General features: G+C 37.9%; 1 protein-coding gene across 1 annotated transcript in view; it reads left to right on the top strand.

The window, feature by feature from the left end:
• SLC10A7 (solute carrier family 10, member 7) overlaps positions 1 to 12,517 on the top strand; it is a 147,549-nt gene that overhangs the window by 37,627 nt on the left and 97,405 nt on the right. Inside the window, exon 5 of the mRNA XM_010009001.1 lies at positions 10,783 to 10,821. Within this exon, the coding sequence (XP_010007303.1) occupies positions 10,783 to 10,821 (39 nt within the window). The remainder of the gene's footprint in view (positions 1 to 10,782; positions 10,822 to 12,517) is intronic.

The following is a 12,517-nucleotide window of genomic DNA, read 5'->3' as shown; positions in this document are numbered from 1 at the left end:
TCAGCTGCAAGCAGCAAAATACCAAACCAAAATATTTTAAAAAAGAAAATTTATATCACCGTATGAAAAGTGGCGATTCTAGAGGGGACAGGCTTAAATTTACATCAAATTTTAAATACTGGAATATCACTAATACTGGATATCCCAGTTTTCAATCAACACTGGATGTAACTGGAAATGGTAGAAGCTCAGTGTATGCTGCCACAAAGAGTGTGTTCAATACAGACAGCAAGTTTGTAACTTTTTGCAGTAAAACAAGCTTGTACATTTCTTAGGCTTGTATCCACCACAGCTCTTGGTGAGCCTCTGGTCTGCACAGGATGTCAGTAGAATTCTGTACACAAAACCCATAGGTTTTAAAGTTTTCTCATCACCTTTGCCTCTGAGAAGTAATGGCTATATAGTATTCTATCCCATTAGAGACTAAAGTACTTCAAGGAAGTAATAACAATATCTTCACTTTAGCTGAGTTGCTATGTATTTTATATACATGCGATATATACATGAATGAAAATTTCACAGAACAGTTGCAGTGTTTCTGTAATTCATGATATACTCCTACTGCTGGCCAAGTAGTTGTGAAACCAACTCCTTGACCCTGGACATGATTGGCATTTGGGTATTAATTCTTGCACTTTAATGAAGACTGCCCCCCCTACCCTGTCCCCTTTGGACTTAAGGGGGGTATAGCAGTCCTCTTGAAAAATGAAGGCAGCTAGCTGGTTAGAATTTCAAGATGTTTTGGGCATGCTTCAAAGGAAAGTTGGTGGCAAATACCCATATTATAGTTAACCTGTTTTCAGAGAAAAAAAGCTTGGAGCTTCAGGTGTTACTGATCCACTGCTGAACTCCTTGGGCAAATTTTGGGGGTATGTAATATGTAAAGATGCACACTTATGCACTTTCTTACTCTATGTATGTGTAACTTCTAATAATAAACATTGTTAATTTATGACAGAAGCATCTGAGTAGCATTTAAAAATAAACCAGTTGTATGAGTCAAGATAGTTCCTTTTTTTCATTCAAGCAGCAGCTATAGTGCTGGTCTTTTCTTTATGAGTATGCTACTTTTGTTTGCCTTCTCTTTCTACCTCTGTCACAATATTACAGTGTACAGAGCTTTGGGTGGGCTCATGAAAAGGGAAATTCCAGTAGCATACAATGTAGGCTTACAATAAAACCTAACCTTTGGGCTAGGTTAAAAACACAAAACAGAACCTTTGAGATATGGACTGACATTTGTCAATGAGATTAAAATCTTTGTATCTTTTAACTGTGACCTGTGACACATTCTGACATGAGCTCCAGAGATTGGGGTTCATGGATCTGTGCACTGGGCCCCTTTACTTTTTGTTTTACAAAGCTGGTACTTCAGCCAGCCTCCCTGTGCTGTGGCTTTCCTTGCACTCATGTTTTATTTCTTATCTCCTGGCACTGCACTACTAATAGTGAAGCTGTTCCTAGTGGTGGTAATGACAGGAACTTTAATAACAATGCCCTTCTCAGCTGGTTTGGATGGCACAGCAGTTAAAATGTCTGATTCTGCTACTAACTGCTCAGAAAGCAATATGACAGTGGGATATTTATAGAAAAATACTCGTGCAGGCACAGCCTTACAGTTAATGCAAAGGGCACCTTTTAAAAAGTGGCCTTGTGCTTTCATTTCACTTCAGCAGGGAAGTAATACTCTTTGGAGTTGTGGGATGCATTGTTTAACTAGACCTCTAATCATGTTATGGATGATGTGTCTCCAGGAGAACCAGGGGACAAGACCTTTAAGTGTTTTTATCACAGCTTAAGATCTCAGAAAATGTGAACTTAAATAAAAGTATGTTTGGGAGGTTGTTATTGCTCTGTATTCTTTTGAGGATACCTTCTACAGTGTTTATATATATATTTTTTTATTTTTATTTTTTTTTTAGAGAAAATCACTACAGTTATGAAGTGTTTGACCATAAGAAAGGATCAGGTTGGCACAGTGACTTGTATACTGTTGTTCAGCTGAGCCTCCTTTATTAAATCATTGTTCAGCAATCCGTTTGTTCTAGTGCGAGAGCTAATATTTTCACTGCTAAGGTAATAAGTTTTTAGTCACTAACAAATACATGATGTGCATAAAGTTTGTGGGTAGTTTTCATACCAAAGTGTTAGCAGATTGTTTCCTTTTCCTCTGCAATTGCGTAGCATGGTCTGTTTCACAGGCCAAACATATGGCTGCTAAGGCTTATACTTTACAGTAAGTAGGTAAAAGGGAGAAGTTATCTTCTCTTTCCCCATGTCTAGCACAACTATGGGAATGGACTTTCCATTTAGGAGAAAAACATACAGGAAATTTGGCTATATGCCTTCCTGGGAATCCAGAGTTTTCTGGCATGGCAGAGCTGTATGAAGTTTGTGGAGGAGTAGGTCAGATGCTAGAGTGTGGAGTTTGCAGATAGTTATGCACACAGATGCTCAGTATCAGAAAGCATGTGTTGTTATGAGTCTGTTAGCTTTAAGTCACTGCTGACTTGAATGTTTACACTGGCACTGGGCAGTAATCCTAATATTTGCACTTACAGTTTTTAAGTAGAGGAGAGAAAAAGAGAAACTGCCTCAATTTATTCATGTTGGTATTCAGAAGACCACTGCAGACGTGCAGGTTACTGCTGCATCAGAGTGCATGATGTAGGAACAAACACACTGGAAGGCACTGTGGTTTATGAGTGTGATCTTGTGTTTTGTACTGCAGCTGATGGGAAGAGAGGAGGGTTAAGCTACATCTTCAGATTATCTCTGGACTTGGGAATACAGCTGGTCAAGGATTGTCTCACATAAGGATGAAGCGAGAATACTGGTGGCTGTCTCTGCTGACAGCACTTCTCATTGATGACAGGAAATGGACCATGACTAGTTGGAGGAGGGAATCTCTCCACCTTTGTATCCTGAAGGGATAGACATGAGGTTGCAAAAGATGTGTGTTGCCTGCAACTGTGTTTCTAGATAGGGCCTAGATAGGCCTTTTCCCCTGGTAAGCCTGGTGAGCATAGCACCAGTTTTGTTTGCTACACAGCTAAACCACATCTGGTATGGATGGATCTGTCGTGTTTAGGATAAAGCAAAGAACCTATGGACAAAGCAACTCAGCATTGAACAGCTGATAGCCTGGACTGTTCAGGCACTGTACACCATCTCTCATGAGGCATCTCATCTCTTCTCTACTCGAGGAGGCCAAGTCTTAATCCTTTCTATGTGGAGATGGACATTCCAGCTCATGACAAAGGTTCTTCCCTCTTGGCTTCCTTCACATGATCTTTCTGATGCTGCTGATGAAAGCTTTTGTTTTCATTCTACTCAGTTATACGAGTAATCTGAAGTAAAATGATGGAGCCATACAGGACAGTGTTGCTTTTCAGCCTTTGCCCAACATGGATTTCTGTTACTAATCTCTATTGGTGGAAATTTGCAGACTGACATGTAAGCATTCCTGAAGTCTGAATGCTTAATGTTGGCCAACTGAGTTGTTGACAAATACTTGCATTCTGGTTTAACTGTCTGGAAAAACTTTTATGTATAAACTCTCATGGTTTTAGTCTTTATCTTCTACTGCCACTGAAGGAGCAATACCATCCTGTCTCCAGAACTCTCTTGAGAGAAGTTACAATTTCTGACAAAAAGAAAGCAAGAGAGTTTTCTTACTCCGTCTCAGTATTGCTGAAACTATTGGTGAAACAGAGAAATCCTTCAACAGAGAGTGAGTACCAAATACACTAAGTAAGTGCTTCTCAAAAGCTTGCCTTTTGACATCCTTTTGACAGATGAGTTTGTATTTGTAAATATTATTACCACCTGGCAGTGATGGTTATGAGGAGCTACAAAAATGGGGAAGCGAAAGGCTGATTTTCAACAGAAATAACTTGACTAGTAGGAGTTAGGAGACAATAATTCTGCCAGCAGAGCCCCCAGCTTGTTTCTGTGCTCTGCTTGTGGCTGGATGCTGAGCCTGGCTGAAGCAGCACAAAATTGGGTTGAAGGTAATGACAACCTCAGCCAGCCTGTAACAAATGTGTAGTGTGGGCAGCTTTGGACCCATGGCTCAACTAGGTGTTCAGAGGACATAATTCTCTGGATGACGTTCCCCTGCTGACATGCGAACAAATCACATACAAGTTATTCTGTTTTACTTTTCTGGTGCCTTTTCAGCATAATATTCATAAAACTGCTGGTTATTGAACATTGTTGAAATAAAGAAGTGTTTCCATGTTGTCAGCACAGCTCTAGAGGCAGGTTGGAGATTAGGTAATATCTTTTTCACAGTTAACAAATTGTGTTTGGCCACAGGGAACATAGCATAAAAACATAATCTGCTCCATATCTTGGTGTGTTTTTCTCTTGGTGTTCTGGAGTTTCTTTGGTGGGTGTAGAGGTTTTTTGCTTGTGTGTTTTTTGATGTTGTGTGGTGGGTTTTTTTAAAGAGGATAAGGTCACGTGTGCAGATCCACTTCACTAAAAAAATAGAGTAATTTAGTATTTTAAAGAGACACAAATTCACATTTTTATAAGATCTCTTTTCGCTTCAAAATGTTGTTATAAAAGTCTGGGGTTTGGTTGGTTTTTTTTGGTTTGTGGGTGTTTTCTTTGGGTTGGCTTTTTTTGTGGTGGTGTTTTTTCTTTTGTGTAATACCACTGTTGAGGTGCCCTATGACATATAAAACACATGGGGCCAAACACATGTAAGATGCATACCATAATTCTGCTGAATTCAATATAGACTATATACACCTCAAAGGGTCAAATCTAGGCCCTATTTGTTTCTGAGGTGATGCTCAAGCGTTAAAAAGGCATGTGCTTTACCTTTGAGGGGGCAACTGTGCAGCTGGAAATTTTGTTGAGTAGTTGACACTACTTCTTTTATTTTTGCCATGCTGTAGCAGGATTTTTATATGCTTTTTAAGAGTTATTTAAGAGTCCCCATATGCTTAGAAAAGAATCTGAATATATGTGCCTTTTTTAAAGCTGCATCATAACTAGGTTATTCCATCAATACAGTAGAATGACTGGGAGCTGCAGTTGGAACAATATGTAAAAATACAGCTTGTAAAAGATTTCCTTTATTAACTGTCATCATCCACAGAATATATGTTCAAATAAACGTTGTGTAATAACTAAATTTGAGATTAATAGGCCCCTTAAGAAACAGCGAAGTCATTCAGGATAGTCAGTGAAAAATAGCCTGCAAGACTGTAACATGCACATATTGTCCTGCTTACATGCTCTCTCTGGTGTCATTCCCATTTATCAATGTCGGCAGGCTCTGTTCTCATTAAAACACTCTTGCACAAAAGCAACTTAATTTTCTTAAGAGAAGAGGACACCTGATTCAATTTAATGCTCAAAACCAAGAACTTGAATATATATATTTTTTCCTGTCTGAACTCAGATGAATAGTTATGAACAGCAACACAGATTAAACCTTATTAGGTATATTTATATTCTGTTTGCAGTAAGAGTGCTGTGGCAAATAGCTTTCTACAGAGCTGTATCATCTTATTAGTGAAAACAGCAGTTAAGACATGAGCTGCGGTAACACTCACATGAGATTTTATTTTTAAATAGGAGATTGAAGGAGTTGTTTAAAGGGACTCTGCCGACTCATTCAAGCCACTTCTGACGTCGTGCCTTCTTCCTCCACCTTCTCGAACTACACTGATCTCTTTGGGTAGATAAAATTTCCTTTTCTGTCCTGTTTGGTCAAACCCATTTCCATCACTTCAGGTTGTTTTTCTTTTCATTTGTTTTGGGCTTGTTTTTTTTTTGTTGTTGCTTTTCCCTGTCAAATAGGAGGCATGGATCTATTAAATTGGGGTTTTTTTTGCAGTAATTCTGCTAGAGTCCTTGTCTATCTCCCAATCTTTTCTACTTTTTTGTGGTTTTTTTTTCACTTCTTCATTGTGCCATGTGTGTTGAATAGGATATTTCATCTAGCAGCTGGTACTTGGGGTATATATCCCACTGGTGCATGTCTGAAAATTATAAGGTTGATTTGCAGGTAATTTCAGGCAAACGGAGATCAGCTTTGTGTGATTCCTAAACTGCTTTCCTCTGTGATATTTTGAGGCTGTTTAGTTTCATTGCTCTGCATCTGTGGCCTTGGGTCTGGAATGTCCTTTCCACAGAGTTGGGACATCTCAGGGCCAGACAGGTACTAGCATGCATAGCATGTGCTGCCTGCATCAGCTGTAGGGTGCCTAGGGCACACAGGTCTGTGTAAGAGTAGGATTGATTTCAGTTAGGAAGGTTACCTTCCTAAAGGCTGCCCAAATAACACTCAAAAATAAAACATTTTAATGTTAAAAAATATATTTGCATATTAATTAAAAAGCCTTTTACTTTTTTGTACGATCCATGTATAAAGCTATGAGGCCCTTTTGTTTCCCTGTGACTCTGCAGTAAAGGAAATTGTGGTTCCAGTTCATGGTTGTGCGTAACAATTTCATTCAAAATCTGCTGATAAAGGTAAAATATTGGGGTTTGACCCAGGTGTTCCAGATGTTGCCAATGTATCTTTTCCTTTAATGTAGCCCTGCTACATTATCATCAAAAGATATCTAGTCTAATAAATGCCAAGACAGTTTATTTTTATACCAAAAGAGGAGGAAATAGAAGAGTTCAGAATGTATTCTATATTTAATACTATCAAAACCTTAGCATGCTTGCTTCATTTGCTGCCCAGTCACATGTACTTGGATGCTGTGTGCACTTGCTGCTGCATTTGGGTACCTACCCATGGGGAAGTGCTCAGCTCCTTCCTTGGTTGTGGCTTTGCCTTTTTCTTTTGTCTTTTACTAGCCTTTGTTGCTATGAGGACTGTCTTGGATCTTACTGCTGTCTGTCACTGTTACAAATCCTAGCAGTGTCTTCTGTACCTATTCCTTATATATTCCAGGATAAGGTGGGAGATGACGGGCTGAAGCTTTGCACTAGGCTCAGCTATGGGAAGAGGAAAGTTTCTGACAAGTACTGCCAGATAGGGTTCCTTCAGAGGTGGGCTGGTTGCTTCTCACTTGAATGGGCTCCAAGCCAGCCAATCCTCCCTGGAAATGCAGACCAGAGAGAGAGTTCCCTCTGGCCCAGTGCCATACTGAGGTGACTGAAATGGTACCTGTTTAATATTAAGTGAATTTGTTGTTCAGTGGAGCTAGTGTGTACTATTTCAAACTCTAGTGAAGATGTATGTTCTCTTCTGTACTAGCTCTATTAAGAGTAGTGGCAGTGACTTTCAGTCTTTGTTGTCTCTGAGTTGATGTAAACTTGAGTAATTTGTCTGGTTGTTACTACTGCTGCTTTTGAATGTGGTCTGACCCTGCATTTCAACACGTGGCTACGCATTTACCTTTTGAAAGGATCTTGCCATTGATTTTATAGAGAAATTTCCCCTCATGTTAATGGTAAGTGCAATGAATGGTTTGCAAGCACCGGCAAATCTGAACTTGGAGTTTTGTAATGACATCTAAATGTTTCCATGTTTTGTTGTTTCGTTTAAGCTGACTGCAGATAGTCTGATATCTGTTGAAGCACAAAAGGAGCGAACACTAAAAAAAGTTATACAATAATAGTGACTAATAAATGTTTGAAATAGGAAATTAAAAGTCTAGCTGTATCATGTGTCAGCACTAATGTTTATTTGTATCATACCTCTTAGGATCTCAGAGTGCTTTTTAAGCAATGAATTAATTTTGACAATGCCCTGTGAGGTATGTAGGCAATATTATCCCTCCTGTTGTAAGGGAGTTGGAAGCACAAAGTGCTTAAATTCTACAGGGTCATGCTACTAGTTACATTTATCAGAGCAGTTGGTTCAGTTTCCTACTAGTTTGTTTAAGTTGAACCAGAATCACAAATATAACGCCCTGCTTTGTGGGTATGTGAAAAAATTACTTCTAAATTTATTTCGCAGGAGAAATGTTTGTAAAGAAAGCTGCATATAGATTGATTGACATGTAAGTCCTCCCTCACTGAGGCAAATAATCTGATTACAGCTTAATTTGTGGTCTTCCTGTTTGGTTGTTGTTGTGGTTTGTTGTTTTTTTTTCTTCTTTGGCCTACAATGAGTGTTTAATCATCTGCCATGGACAATTTCTGACACGGAGAAAGGAAATTAAAAATTGCAAATTAGTGTGCTGTGAACTATTGTGAATTATGCTTTTTCCATGTGGCTAGCTGAGTACCTAAAACATGGACTTTGTCTAAGATTCTTGTCTTAGTACCTATTATATACTTGAGAATACAAAAAAAAACCCAGAAGTCTTCCTAGTGCTTCAGGAAGGAAGGAAGGAACATAGTTTATTGGTGGCCAAAATATATACCACCGGAACCATCTAGCATCTCTTTACAGCCTTTTCAGATAGAGAATTTCTCCTGGAAGTGGAATTGCATTTTATTTTAAGTAATAAAATTTCATGTCTCTAGATGATCCTCAAATTGGGATTCGTAGCCACTGATGTGGCTGAAACTAGATAGACGGTGTTCTTCTAAGTGTATCCATTCTTGCCAGCTACTGCTTTGTTGTTTGTACATTGTTGAAATGACCAGGAAGATGGTTGAGGGCTGTCAAGCACAAAAGTTATTTCTCTTGCATCACTAGACACGGTCTGGCAGGCTCACTTGCACTGTAAGCAGGGTCTGGGCTGAGCCCAGCTTCTGGTAGGACCTTTTTATGCTCCCTGACAATTTTGTGTGGGTTTCACCAGCTTTCCTGAAGAGAGTGAATGATAGGGTTCTTTATAGCAGACAGAAATGTAGCTGTGACTGCACACAAAATCTGCATGGGGAGGAGGGGACCATTAAGTTTCCTCCCAGCCTTCTGGTACAGAAGTGGAGCCCAGATGCTTCTGTCTTGCAGATCTTAACAGTTGATTTACACTGGTTTATGTAGCAAAGACTGTTTTGCAAGTAAGAGGTTTTTGAGTGTGTTTGAAAATGGTCTAGGTCCTGCTTCATGAATGCAGAGACTGGATGTAATAAAAGGGACCTTTCTGCATCTTTATCAGATTGAAGTGATCAAATACAATCAGCTTCTGTAAAGGAATGAATGACACATGTCCAACAAATACCAAAAACCTGATGGGTTTTATAATATATGCTAATAGGACCTTAAGAGGGATACATAAGCAAAAGCTACCTACAAGGACATCTCCTGCATCAAAACTCGTCCTGTGCAGTTGGTTTGTGTGCATGGGTGTAATGTGTTTTTCTCTTGCCACATGAAAGTATCAGCTGCACAGCTTCACATACTAGGAGAAAATCCTGATTTAATTCACACTTGTTGAATAATTGTTTTAAGTAGTACTCTTGCTTTCAGCTGTGATCTCTGGCAAGAGGAGCTGTTTGGACATGTGCCTCTTTTTTTATGTTCAAAAAAAAGCATGCTGATGAGGAAGAGGTGTTAAAATATGTTACTGTAGTTTACAACTGACAAGTATAATGTTTTATTTAGCTGTATCTGTTCAGATGCTCCCGCCACAACATGGAGTGCCATATGCCATTGTCCCTGTTAGTAAGCAAGTCAGCAAAGGTTTCACAGTCTGCATTTGTTTTTGTATTTGGGTGACTGAGGAGCTGTGGTCCAGTGCCATCTTTTATTAATAGGGCCAGCAGAGGAGGAATCTAATGAAATTATCAAAGCTTTGAATTAATTATGAACTCGAATAAGAAAGCTAAGCTCTCTAGAGCCACGGATCTCATTACCCATTCATTTTCATTGCATCCTCTTACGGAGCAGAAGGCAGGTTCAGCTACAGCTCTTACCCTGATTTTGGACTTTATTCAAACTTGCTGAACTCACTAGCATCCACTTGTTATTAATCTGTGGCTGGAAGTGTCCAGGGTGATTAATTTGACTCTGCTTTAAATCTTCATGTAAATGGTAGATTTCCCTACTCCCTTTCCTCTTATCTTTGCTGTGTGGCTTTTCATCATCTAACTGGCTGCCATACAAGAGTTTCTGTTCTTTCTTGGTAATTCAGGAAAGCTATTCAAGATTCAAGTTTTAACTTCCTGGAATTTAATGAGTTAATTTTAAGAAATAATACTGCTACTTTGTATTTCCTGGATGTTTAGGTAAGCACAAATGCTTCTTAAGTCATTATCAAAATTGTTTATTTTCTTATTTTGGAAGACTGTGGAGTAAAAAGTAATGATTAAACATTTTGGATTTTTGGGAGGTTTTGTGGTTTGTTTTTTTGGGGTTTTTGTTGTGGGTTTTTTGTTAGTTTGTTTTTGTTGTTCCTATTTTAAATTTGTTGGTCAAACTAGAGAAACTTCTGAATTTGTTATTACTTTATTATGATGAACACTTAAGTTAATTTGCTTGCCTGATTTAACTATTGAAAATGGAATATTAAAGTATCTGAAAATGCAGTGTTATAGTTAAAACAGATTGAACTTTACATAAGTCAATATGTACAAATGTTTCTGGCAAATTAAAGCAAAAGTAGTAAGTCCAAGCTTCTGTGTCATATTCCTAGTTCTTGTGTATAGTCTTTTTAAATCTACTGGCAAGTATTTTTTGCTCCTTCTTTTGTCCATTTCAGCACATTATTTATGAAAGCATAAGCTAGAACCTATTAGTCTTCATAAGTTACAGGCCACTGGCAATTTTTAAAGCAGTGGCAAACTGCCTAATGGTCTCTGTGTATGTGTGTATTTGGAGAATCTAATAGCTTGTGGGGTGGGGGAATAACATTTTATTCTTGTACTATAGCTATTTTACCATTGGTGATATTTATCTATTTCTCTCTTCAGGCAGCTGCTATATTTAATTCTGCTTTTGGAAGTTTTTTGGTAAGTAATGCAGCATTTATAGCAAGTGCTTTAATAGTCTTATTTTTAACAGTATCATTGGTGTGTTTATATTTTTCACATTAATGTTGGTGGAATTGTGCCATTTTTGCCATTTGGCAAAAAATTGGAATCATCTTTCAATTTATGTCACCATGCCATTAAATACAGATCTTACAATTTCTTTAATTTTTGCTAAACTCTTGAGAAAAGTAGTGAATAAATTGTCTCTGCTTGTAATAAAGTAATAATGTGTTTACACATCTTAATTTTCTCCTTAATGGCTTCACAGAATCTATTATTATGCAGATGCTTCAGACATGGGCATCAATATATTGATTTTTCTAATAAGGCCCATCAAATACTCATTATTTTCTATCAAGAGGCCATGGATTTTGAAAAGAAAACATGACCCAGCTGATCAGAGAGTAGATGCTAATTTACTCAGTGACATGTCATTTGTTTAGCATATTTCACTGACAGTGAAGCCACTCAGTGTCTCTGAGGAACACACTAAAATAGCTAGATACGGGAAAGCAATCAATCCAACTAGAAATCTGTTTCTCTAAAAAGATAGAACAGTATTTGTGGTTTAGAAATTATCTGGTGGTGTACAAAGATTCAGAAAGGACACTGTAAAGCACACTAAATAAATATATTTATGAAGAAAGGAAGAATAGATTTATTGATATGTTGTTTAGAGAGACATTAATGAATATTAAATACAAATTACTTTATATGTAGGCAAGCTACCGGAACTGATTATTTAGGTAGCTAACAATTTAATTTGTTCTTCTTTACTAAATTTTGTGCATGTTTAGAAGCATACATATTACAATTCCAGTCTGGTGATCCCATAAAGGGGATGGTGATGTATAAAATTAGTGAAAAATAAAAGAATTAGGAAATTAACATCAAAACTGCAAGTACAAAGTAACTCGCTTTATTCTTATTTGTTTTATGAAAACCTGGAGTTTGGGAGTTTTAAGTATGTAAAGCTGTCATGCAAATTCCTCTCTTGACAGCACATTTTGAATTTATGCGTTGTGTTGTTGGTTTTTTGAGGGATTAGGTTAAAGTTAGGGGGGCAAATGTACATTTTGTGGGTACAGGTGACCATTCACATTTAAAAAATATCAATTCTCCAATACTTGTTCCTTTTTGTCATCTATCATGCTCTCCTTCAATGGGAGGAAGGTGCTTTCTGCCTCAAACTGTGGAATTGCAGTGCTAGAGCAACTTTGAAGTTTGTTTATGTGCATGGCATTTTCTCTTGTTGCTTGGCACTAGCTCCAGATTCTCTGTTGTCCCTGGCTTTCAGTTCAGGAGGTTTCTTTGAATACCCAAAGGCCTCAGTTTCAGCTGTCATTAGGAGAATGTCTTTTGACTTCAAAAAAGAATTTGGGCCCCAGAGCACCTGACTACAATGCTGATTCCTAGTAAAGCGACATAAACGTGTTTTAATTTGTAGAACCTGTTTGTAGCTCTTTGAAGAAATCTCAGTTAGAGAAGCTGTGCTAGTTTGCTTGTTCGTGTAATGCTCTTGATTCTGGTTTTGATCTTAGTTTCATGAGCTGATCATTAGAAAGTTCCTCTTAGATATAATCACCTCATTTCACTTTTTATTAACATTTATTTATTTAATTTTTAAGAATCCTGGAGCAGTGTTGCAGTAAACAATTGTCTTTAAAAAAGCCTC

The sequence above is a fragment of the Chaetura pelagica genome, unplaced genomic scaffold, assembly GCF_000747805.2.
Source record: "Chaetura pelagica isolate M959 unplaced genomic scaffold, ChaPel_1.0 scaffold221, whole genome shotgun sequence".
Lineage (NCBI taxonomy): Eukaryota > Metazoa > Chordata > Aves > Apodiformes > Apodidae > Chaetura > Chaetura pelagica.
Note: the sequence above shows the minus strand (reverse complement) of the source record. Positions and strands in the feature narration are given on the sequence as shown.